Source organism: Erythrolamprus reginae, chromosome 2 (assembly GCF_031021105.1).
Source record: "Erythrolamprus reginae isolate rEryReg1 chromosome 2, rEryReg1.hap1, whole genome shotgun sequence".
In the NCBI taxonomy this organism is placed as follows: Eukaryota; Metazoa; Chordata; class Lepidosauria; order Squamata; family Dipsadidae; genus Erythrolamprus; species Erythrolamprus reginae.
This window is the reverse complement of record NC_091951.1, coordinates 24,552,260-24,563,875: the sequence shown is the minus strand read 5'-3', so window position 1 is coordinate 24,563,875 and position 11,616 is coordinate 24,552,260. Positions and strand designations below refer to the sequence as shown.

General features: G+C 39.4%; 1 protein-coding gene across 1 annotated transcript in view; it reads left to right on the top strand.

The window, feature by feature from the left end:
• The window catches only part of LOC139160042 (zinc finger protein ZFP2-like), an 8,886-nt gene extending 74 nt beyond the window's left edge, over positions 1-8,812 (top strand). The window contains 3 exon segments of the mRNA XM_070737568.1: positions 1-82; positions 6,190-7,432; positions 7,434-8,812. The exon segment at positions 1-82 is cut by the window's left edge and continues 74 nt beyond it. Of these exon segments, the coding sequence (XP_070593669.1) occupies positions 7,154-7,432; positions 7,434-8,024 (870 nt within the window). The 5' untranslated portion in view covers positions 1-82; positions 6,190-7,153 and the 3' untranslated portion in view covers positions 8,025-8,812.
• The last annotated feature ends 2,804 nt before the right edge of the window (positions 8,813-11,616 follow it).

Below are 11,616 nucleotides of genomic sequence, written 5' to 3'. Positions count from 1 at the left end.
CCCGTCCTTGCCCGCTTTCCTGGCCTCGCGACGTCTCTGAAGCCAGCGCTGCGGAGATTCCTCTCTCGGGGAGGGGCACCAGGTGGGCAAGGGCGCTGAGAGGGAGGGAGGGAGGAGTAGGGGGGAATCCCCAGGTGGGGGAAGGGAGGAGGGAATTCCTTGGGGGGGGGGAGAGAGCGAGGTTGGGTTTCTCCTCTATGGCGGCCCCTCCCTTTCCGAGCCCCCGCCTTTTCTTGCAAAGTTTTCTGCTCCGTGGGAACCGCTGTGCCGCCGCTTCCCCTCCTCGGCTGCTGCTTCTGAGACCGGCTGTCCGTTCTCATTAAAATTCTCCCTCCGAGCTTCCCCCCACTTGCCCCACAGTTGGTGCAGGGTCTTTTCCGGAACGTAGGCCAGCACCGTCGTTCCCACGTTCCCCTGTGGCTGCCTCTCCGGGTCAAGAGGGTCAGGAGAGGAAGTGGGCTCAGAGGGACCGTGGTTGCAGGGGCTCCCTCCGAGGGCAGGAACCCTGCTAGGAGGAGCGCGGTGGCCTTTGAATGACATGAGAGACGTGCTTGGAGGTGGCAGCACCTGAATCCGCCTCTCTTGCCCGCCCAGATTCCATTTCTGCATCCCCGTTTCTCTCTCTGTCCATATCACTCAGTGGTTCTCAAGCTTTCTAATGCTGGGACCCCTTAATACAGTTCCTGTATGTTATGGTGACCCCCAACCATAAGTCTAGCGCCAATTCTCCCTGATTGGCAGGAAGGTCAGAGGGACACCCCCACTGAAAATGTCTGATTGGTGGGATTGTAAAAATGTGTTCCAAGGCACCAGAATAGAAGTTTTAGTTCTTAACAGAAGAGGAAATTTGTCTTTTCCCATGGTCTTAGGCGACCCCTGTGAAAGGGTCGTTAGACCTCAAAAGGGGTCCCGACCCCCAGGTTGAGAACCACTGACAGCCCTGCCTGCAAAAGTTTTCAAGTTTAATTTTAGTTCTTTTATGGGTTGTGTAATCTACCTTGAAGAAGAAGCTCTGTTCTTTTTGTACAGAGATCAAGAGGCTTCTGTATATTTTGTATACTGTATTCAGAAAGAGGAAAAGATAATAATGATGATGATGAACGATAACAATAACGACAACAACAACAACAACAACAACAATAATTCAAACTGCTGTTTGAATTAACCACTGCCACAGGGAACCATTTGGAGATATGCTGCAGGCTGAAAACATGGATTTTCCAGATATATAAATTTGTAGGTTTGTTTAGAAACATAGAAGATTGACGGCAGAAAAAGACCTTATGGTCCATCTAGTCTGCCCTTATACTATTTCCTGTATTTTGTCTTAGGATGGATATATATTTATCCCAGGCATGTTTAAATTCAGTTACTGTGGATTTACCAACCATGTCTGCTGGAAGTTTGTTCCAAGTATCTACTACTCTTTCAGTAGAATAATATTTTCTGTCGTTGCTTTTGAGCTTTCCCCCAACTAATAATAATAACAACAACAGAGTTGGAAGGAACCTTGGAGGTCTTCTAGTCCAACCCCCCCCCCCCCCCCCGTTTAGGCAGGAAACCCTACGCTACTTCAGACAGATGGTTATCCAATATCTGCTTAAAAACTTCCACTGTTGGGGCATTCACAACTTCTGGAGGGAAGCTGTTCCACTGGTTAATTGTTCTGACAGGAAATTTCTCCTTAGTTCTAAGTTACTTCTCTCCTTGTTTAGTTTCCACCCATTGCTTCTTGTTCTACCTTCAGGTGCCTTGACTCCTTCTTTGTGGCAACCCCTGAAATATTGAAACACTGCTATCATGTCACCCCTGGTCCTTCTTTTCATTAAACTAGCCATGCCCAGTTCCTGCACCTGTTCTTCATATGTTTTAGCCTCCAGTCCCTTAATCATCTTTGTTACTCTTCTCTGCACTTTTTCTAGACTCTTTTTTAAAAAAATATATTTTTTATTAAATTTTATTACAACAAACAAACAAAATTACTTAAGGAAAAAGTGCCCAACACCAATAAACCCCACCACCATTTAGGGGGTTAAATTATTTGCAATAAGTTTCAATTTCTTCCTTAGCTCCGGTTTACATTTCTTTACATACAAAAAGTGATTGGAATTTATTTTTCACATTGTCGTCATAAATTCTACTTAAGATATAATTTTTCACCTTATTCCATCGTGCCATCAGCTTCTCCAATTTATTTTCATCAAAGTTATTTAATCTTATTTCCATAATTTCGAAGTGGATGTGGTCCACCATGTACCAGTACCAATTCTGGATTGTCCATTTATTGCTATCCTTCCACCCTAATACCACTACTGCTTGAGCGCTTTCCAAAGCTGCTGTTTTGATTTCTTTAAATTCTCATAATTCCCCATATTTAACTAGTGTTGCTAATTCTTTCGTGATTATCCAATTAATGTTTAGCATATTGTTAATTTCATTCTGTACTTCCTTCCAAAATTTTTGAACTTCAACGCATTCCCAGAGCATATGCATAAAAACTCCTTTTATTTGGCAACCATGCCAGCAATTTCCTTTTCCTTTCCTCTGGAAGTGTGCTAGTTTTACTGGCGTAAAGTACCATTTATGTAAAATTTTCCTTCTCATCTCTCTAATTCTTGTGTTCTTTATCTTATATATATTTTCTACTACTTCTTCCATCTCGCTTTCATTGATCTGTAATTCATTTTGCCAGTATCTTGTTAGGCCTTTAATCACTTCCTCTTCCACTTCTAATAACATGCTATAAATCTTACTAGCCTGTCCTTTTGAATCATTAATACTTTTTCTAGACTCTCAACGTCCTTTTTGCAAAAGGTTATCAGGTCAAAGGAGATTGTCAGGCTTGGGAGCTCTTAATACCTGCCTGCACAGCCTTTTGTGGTGTGCACAAAAGGCAGGTTGGGTGAGCTTCAAAGAGGCTTCGGTTGTTGGAATAAAATGTCCTTTGGACAGTTTATGTTCTATGGAGCCAGTCTCGTTTCCTCTAGTTATTCCATTACAACCTTCCCTTTTCAAGTTTCAGTCTTTCTCCAAATTTCATGGCTATATAAGGCACAAAATTTCATGGAGACTCTCTACTCTCATTTTCATATCTTCTCCTTTCTGTAAAGATTTCTGAAAATATTTTAACATAATGTAAGCCTTGGAGCACTTCAGGAGTTATTAAAGAATACAAGAATTAGAGAGATGAGAAGGAAAATTTTACATAAATGGTATTTCACGCCAGTAAAACTAGCACACTTCCAGAGGAAAGGGAAAGGAAATTGCTGGCATGGTTGCCAAATAAAAGAGTTTTTATGCATATGCTCTGGGAATATGTTTTGAAGTTCAAATATTTTGGAAGGAAGTACAGAATTTAATAAATAATATGCTAAACATTAATTGGATAATTACGAAAGAATTAGCAATACTAGTTAAATATGGGGAATTACGAGAATTTAAAGAAATCAAAACAGCAGCTTTGGAAAGCGCTCAAGCAGTAGTTGTATTAGGGTGGAAAGATAGCAATAAATGGACAATCCAGAATTGGTACTGGTACATGGTGGACCACATTCATTTCGAAATTATGGAAATAAGATTAAATAACTTTGATGAAAATAAATTGGAGAAGCTGATGGCACGATGGAATAAGGTGAAAAATTATATCTTAAGTAGAATTTATGACGACAATGTGAAAAATAAATTCCAATCACTTTTTGTATGTAAAGAAATGTAAACCGGAGCTAAGGAAGAAATTGAAACTTATTGTAAATAATATATCCCCCTAAATGGTGGTGGGGTTTTATTGGTGATGGGCACGTTTTCTTTTATGTATTTTTTGTTGTTGCTAATTTAGTAAATAAACTATTTTTTTTAAAAAAAAGGAGTTATTAACTTCAGCCTGGCATATGGAGAATGGTATTTTGACTGGGCTTTTTTAAAGAGGAGGGCAGAGGTCCATTTTCCCTAAGTGCTTTGAAAGGATAAACCACTGTTTAGATCAGGGATCCCACAACCCCCATCCTGGGCTGTTGCATGTCAGTGACTGGACTGCACAAACTAGCAAACCCCAAATACAGGATGCAGGCAGCCTGCAAAACCATGCTCCCTTTGATATGTGGATGGCAATCCATCTGCACCAGGGGAAGAGCCTTCTCTGTGGCGGCCCCGGCCCTCTGGAACCAACTCCCCCCAGAGATTAGAATTGCCCCCACCCTCCTTGCCTTTCGTAAGCTGCTTAAAACTCACGTCTGCCGCCAGGCATGGGGGAATTGAGATACTCTTTCCCCCTAGGCCTTTACAATTTTATGCATGGTATGTCTGTCTCTTTGTTTGGTTTTTTTATTTTATTTTATAATAATGGGTTTTTAACTTTTTTTAGTATTGGATTATTGTTATATGCTGTTTCATGTTGCTGTTAGCCGCCCCGAGTCTCTGCAGAGGGGCGGCATACAAATCCAATATATATATATATATATATATATATATACAAATCCAATATATATATATATATATATATATATATATATATATATATATATATATATATATATAAATAAATAAATAATACATAAATAATACATAAATAATAAATGAATGAATGAATAAATAAATGAATAAATAAATGAATAAATAAATAAATATTAATTTTGCCGTTCTTCTGCCTTGTAATTGCCTCTGTCAATTCTATCACTGTTATTCTTTCCTCTAGTGTTTTTTAAAATGTTTTTGGTAATTCAGCTTTTTGTACTGATAGGTATATTTCTTCTAACATTGTCTCTTATTTATATAATTTTTCATAATAGTCATGAATCATTTTCTTTTTCTCATCATTTCAATAACATAGTGTTTCTTCATCATCTATCAGTTACGGTAATAATAATTTTTTCCTTCCCTTTTTTCAATCTATATGCCAACCATCTTCCTGGCTTATTTGCATTTTCAAAAAAGCTTTGCTTGGTGCTCTTATTTGTTTGTGCCAGGCAGTGCTCCCTCTAATTTTTTTTTTGGGGGGGGGGGGCGGAAAAGTATAGTGTCTGAGCGGCAGTCCCTTCGGGACTGGGCGGCACAGAAATAATAAATAAATAAATAAATAAACAAACAAATAAACAAACAAACAAACAAATAAATAAAAAACCCACCCTGTTTTGCCTCAGTGAATTTCAAAATAAAATACTGTACTGTGTGTCTATAACAGCTCATAATAGGGCAACTCTATCAATATCAAAATGCCACTGAAATAGTTGAGCTAGTTTCAAACTAGATTTTGATTTTCTTTCTCTCTTCCTTACTCCCATTCTTTTTCTTTCTCTTTTCCTTCCTCTTTTTTTTCTATCTGTTTCTCTCTCTTCCTCTCTCTCTCCTTCCCTCTCCCTCTTTCCCTCTCGGCGTTTGAAAAACTCTGAGTTGATGATGATTTTTAAGTGAGCGATTGCTCACTGCTCAGCTTAGAGGGAACTATGGTGCCAGGTCTTCTTTTTCTACTAAATTCAATTCATGTTTTTCAAAATCGTTTGGTTTTCTTATATTGTTTTTTGTTGGGTCTTTTTGTAATTCCATCTATAATGTCTTACATTCAGCTTCTAATTTTTTTCACGCTTGTATTTTCCTTTTATTTCTTTTCCTCCTAAGTTACTCTTAACCCTCTAATAATAATAATAATAATAATAATAATTATTATTATTTATTAGATTTGTATGCCCTCCCTCTCCGAAGACTCGGCTGTGTCCCGTGCATTTTGTATTGATGTTTCTTCTTTTTTATTTATTTTAAAGAAAATGAGAACCTCCTTTCCATAAACTGTAAAAAATCTTTTTCATTTAAAATTGTTTAATGTCAATCATTTTTTGTCCCCTCCATATAAATTCTATCAGATTATGATCCACCCAAGTGCTTGGTGCAATATTTATTTCTTGGATGTTGAATAATAAATCATCTAACATCCACAATCCTATATATTGACCATAAAATTTGTTCTGCCTTGTCTATTTAATTATGTCCTTGTTCTTGCAAAGTCACCAACATTCCCTCAGGTATCAGCCAACTAAAATTCATTCCGATCTTGGTAGTCTTCCATGTGTGAAATGAATCATAATTAATATAAGTGGTGATTCTTGTATTGTGATATGTTTGGGTATTCATTGTAATATAATGTACTTTTTTTTAATCTTAACCATTTTATTTAAAAAGTTACATTTTTTTATCTTATAGAAAAAGAAAAAACAACAAGAGCACTCTGAACAACATAAAATAACAAGTAACATTGAAAGAGAACAGAAAATCAAGCCAGAAATCAATATATTTTCCATTTCCTTACATAATTCTTCACCTTCAGCAGAGGAGAGAGAGAAACGAGAGAAAACAAAGAAGAGAAACTTGAAAAAGTAGAGTGAACGAAACTTACACAAAAAGTCAGGAGACACTATTTTTTATTTAGAAAAAGAGAGAAATATCTGGAAGTCGGTGAGGAGAGAAGATCAATTAAATAGCCACATTAAAAAGACAATGTGAGGGGAAAAAATGGCTTGAATCAAAAAGCACTACATTGAAAAGCCATAGAAATGCTACAAATGTGACAAAAGATTTAGTCTGCACAGCTCTCTTGTTCTTGATGGATGGACACATATAGGACAGATAATAATAATTATTATTTATTAGATTTGTATGCCGCCCCTCTCTGGGGACTCGGAGCGGCTCACAACAAATGCTCTACAAATGCTCTCATTCTACTAAATACTTTAGCAAGTCAGCAATTTGGTGATACATCACAGGACTCACACCAGGGAGAAAGTGTGTGAATGTCCAATATGTGGGAAAACTTTCATTAGAAATTCCCATCTCGTAAGTCACCAGAGACTCACACAGGAAAGAAACCCTTTAAATATCTTGAGTGTGGGAAAAGTTTCAGTCAGAATTCCCACCGGGTGACACACCAAAGGACTCACACAGCTGTATTAAGGTCCAGATTGTGCAAAAGGTTTTGGTAGCAGTTCTAAGTAGAAGAAATATCAGAGAACGCATGCAGCCGATAAAGGATATGAAGGATATGAGTGTCCAGAGTGTGGGAAAGGTTTCTGTAAGAATTCTCGACTCGTGACACACACCAGAGGACTCACAAAAGAGAGAAACCGTACAAGTGTCCAAATTGTGGAAAAGTTTTGATCCGAATTCCAGCATGGTGGTACACCAGAGGACTCATAAGAAGGAAAAAACATATGAGTGTCCAGAGTGTGGGAAAAGTTTCATGTATAATTCCATCCTGGTAATACACCAGAGGACTCACACAGGAGAAAAACCATATGAGTGTCCAGAGTGTGGGAAAAGTTTCATGTATAATTCTAGCCTGGTAATACACCAGAGGACTCACACAGGAGAAAAACCATATGATTGTCCAGAGTGTGAGAAAAGCTTCAGTAGGAATTCCAGCCTAGTGACACACCAGAGGACTCACACAGGGGGAAAAACCGTATGAGTGTCCAGACTGTGGGAAAAGTTTCAGTAAGAATTCTAGCCTAGTGACACACCAGAGGACTCACACAGGAGAGAAACCATATAAGTGCCCAGAATGTAGCAGAAGTTTCAGTCAGAATTCCCACCTGGTAACCCATCAGAGGATTCATATAGGGGAGAAACTGTATGATTGTTCTGACTGTGGGAAAAGTTTCAGTCAGAATTCCAGCCTCATGACACACCAGAGGATTCACACAGGAGAGAAACCGTATCAGTGTCCAGAATGTGGGAAAAGATTCAGTCAGAATTCCAACTTGATAACACACCAGAGGTGTCACACAGGAGAGAAACCATATGAGTGTTCAGAGTGTGGGAAAAGTTTCACACAGAATTCCAGCCTAGTGACACACCAGAGGACTCACACGGGAGAAAAACCGTATGAGTGTCCAGACTGTGGGAAAAGTTTCAGTAATAATTCTAGCCTAGTGACACACCAGAGGACTCACACAGGAGAGAAACCATATGAGTGTTCAGAGTGTGGGAAAAGTTTCACACAGAATTCGAACCTGGTGATACACCAGAGAACTCACAAGTAGACCAACAATATGAGATTCTAGAATGCAGGAAAACTCAGTATTGAAACTCAGCTGCTGAAACACTACTGGAGAGAAACCATACATCTCAGTGTGGGATAAGTTTCATTCATAATTCTACGTATTCTGCGCCAACCCAGGAAGCTCAAACTGCCCAAGGAGCTGCTGATTCAGTTCTACAGAGGAATCATTGAGTCTGTCATCTGCACCTCTATAACTGTCTGGTTTGGTTCTTCAACCCAACAAGACCGACACAGACTTCAGAGGATAATCAGAACTGCAGAAAAAAACAATTGCCTTCCATTGAAGACCTGTATACAGCATGAGTCAAAAAGAGGGCGGGGAAAATATTTACTGACCCCTCGCATCCTGGACACAAACTGTTTCAACTCCTACCCTCAAAACGTCGCTAGAGAGCACTGCACACCAAGACAACTAGACACAAGAATAGTTTTTCCCCTAACGCCATCACTACTAAACAAATAATTCCCTCAACACTGTCAAACTATTTATTGTCTGCACTACTATTACGACTAGTTTTTCTCATCATTCCTACCATTTTCTCCAACTTATGACTGTATTACTGTAACTAGTTGCTTGTATCCTTAAGATTTTTATTAATATTGATTATTTCCTCATTGCTTATTTGACCCCTATGACAATCATTAAGTATTGTACCTCATGATTCTTGACAAATGTATCTTTTTCTTTCATGTACACTGAGAGCATGTGCACCAAGACAAATTCCTTGTGTGTCTAATCACACTTGGCCAATAAAGAATTCTATTTAACTACCTGATTCTGTTGTTACATCCTCAACATCCCCCATAATATAAACTGTCTGCTGTTGATCTCACCCCATTCCTAAGAGGTCAGTAAGGGACATGCATAAGCACACCAGCATCCCTATTGTCTCTGTCCCCATTTATTTGTCCCCATTTCCTGTATTGATACCCATGTTTATACACTTATTCAATTTTTCACCCACTGCATGTATAAGGGTTAAAACCAGGAAGTAGCTGACATCCAGGCAAGTGGGCAGAGCCTCGGGCTGTTGCCACAGCCAGTTCTCCAAACCACAAACCACCACTAAAACTTGCGCTTGTCAGACAAAAACGAGGATTTTAACAGTCAAAGGTCCACACACACACTTACTTTTATTTTTCTCTTTTTCCTCAATCTTTTTTCCTTTTGGCATCCTTTTGGGTCCAGATGGCATCCACCCCAGAGTTCTTAAAGAACTCAGATCTGTCATTGCTACCCCCCTGACTGATTTGTTTAACCAATCCCTGTTAACAGGAGATGTTCCTGAGGATTGGAGAATGGCCAGTGTTGTGCCTATCCACAAGAAGGGCAGTAGAGAAGAAGCTGGTAACTACGGGCCAGTTAGCTTGACATCAGTTATAGTTAAAATGATGGAGACTCTACTCAGAGGATAAATCAGCACCTAAAAAACAATAACTTATTGGACCCAAATCAGCATGGCTTTACTGAAGGCAAATCATGTCAGACTAATCTCATTGATTTCTTTGACTATGTCACAAAGGTGGTGCCGTGGATATTGCCTATCTGGACTTCAGCAAAGCCTTTGATACGGTTCCACATAAAGAGCTGATAGATAAATTAGTGAAGATTGGACTTAATCCCTGGATAGTTCAGTGGATTTCAAGTTGGCTGAAGCATAGACATCAGAGGGTTATTGTTAATGGCGAGTATTCTGAGCAGAGACTGGTTACAAGCGGTGTGCCACAAGTGTCTGTTCTGGGTCCTATTCTTTTTAATATGTGAGTGACATAGGGGAAGGTTTGGTAGGGAAGGTTTGCCTATTTGCCGATGACTCTAAAGTGTGCAATAGGGTTGATATTCCTGGAGGGGTCTGTAATATGGTAAATGATTTAGCTTTACTAGATGAATGGTCAAAGCAATGGAAACTGCAGTTTAATGTTTCCAAATGTAAAATAATGCACTTGGGGAAAAGGAATCCTCAATCTGAGTATTGCATTGGCAGTTCTGTGTTAGCAAAAACTTCAGAAGACAAGGATTTAGGGGTAGTGATTTCTGACAGTCTCAAAATGTGTGAGCAGTGTGGTCGGGCAGTAGGAAAAGCAAGTAGGATGCTTGGCTGCATAGCTAGAGGTATAACAAGCAGGAAGAGGGAGATTGTGATCCCCTTATATAGAGCACTGGTGAGACCACATTTGGAATACTGTGTTCAGTTCTGGAGACCTCACTTACAAAAAGATATTGACAAAATTGAACGGGTCCAAAGACGGGCTACAAGAATGGTGGAAGGTCTTAAGCATAAAACGTATCAGGAAAGACTTAATGAACTCAATCTGTATAGTCTGGAGGACAGAAGGAAAAGGGGGGGACATGATCGAAACATTTAAATATGTTAAAGGGTTAAATAAGGTTCAGGAGGGAAGTGTTTTTAATAGGAAAGTGAACACAAGAACAAGGGGACACAATCTGAAGTTAGTTGGGGGAAAGATCAAAAGCAACGTGAGAAAATATTATTTTACTGAAAGAGTAGTAGATCCTTGGAACAAACTTCCAGCAGACGTGGTTAGTAAATCCACAGTAACTGAATTTAAACATGCCTGGGATAAATATAGATCCATCCTAAGATAAAACACAGGAAATAGTATAAGGGCAGACTAGATGGACCACGAGGTCTTTTTCTGCCATCAGTTTTCTATGTTTCTATGTTTCTGTTTCTTTTCTTTCTTTCTCTCTCTCTCATTTGTTCCTCTTTTTCCTCTCATTCTCTCCCTCTCTTTCCCCCCTTCTCTCTCTCTCTCTCTCTCTCATAGGCACCAATGATGATGCCCACTCTTGTGCAAAAGTGTGGGTACCCTCGCAAGTGACTGGCTAGGCCCAGCCAAAGTGCAGCAAAGGTGCAGAGCGGGTAGGTTGATTTCTCTGAGCCTGATCAGTGGAACAACTTGCCTCCAGAAGTTGTGAATGCTCCAACATTGAAAGATTTGTCATGAGGGGATGTCACAGAGAGGAGGGGATCACTTTATTCTCCAGGGCACCAGAGGGCCGCACGAGGAACAATGGCTGGAAGCTGACCAAGGAGAGATTCAACATGGAGATAAGGAGGAACTTCCTGACGGTCAGAGCGATCAACCAATGGAACAACCTACCAGCGGACGTTGTGAACTCCAACACTGGACATTTTTAAGAGAAGATTGAACTGCCACTTGACTGGTGTGCTATAGGGTTCCTGCTTGGGCAGGGGGTTGAACTCGATGGCCTTCATGGTCCCTTTCAACTCTAACAATAAATAAATAAATAAAAATAAAATTTTAATAAGATTTATTTATTTATTTATTCAATTTTTATGCTGCCCTTCTCCTTAGACTCAGGGCGGCTTACAACATGTTGTATAAGTGCACCAGCATGCCTTCCGTCCCCTGTCCAATTGTCTCTCCTTATCTCATTTATCTTTTCTTCCTTTCAAATTTGTTCACCTATACTTTTATATCTTTTCTTCTATTCATTTCTTTAGTTATATTACTACATAGCTATTCTCTTCAATGTGTATCATGAAATTGGACTAACTAACTAACGCCCCGAGTTTGTGGAGAGG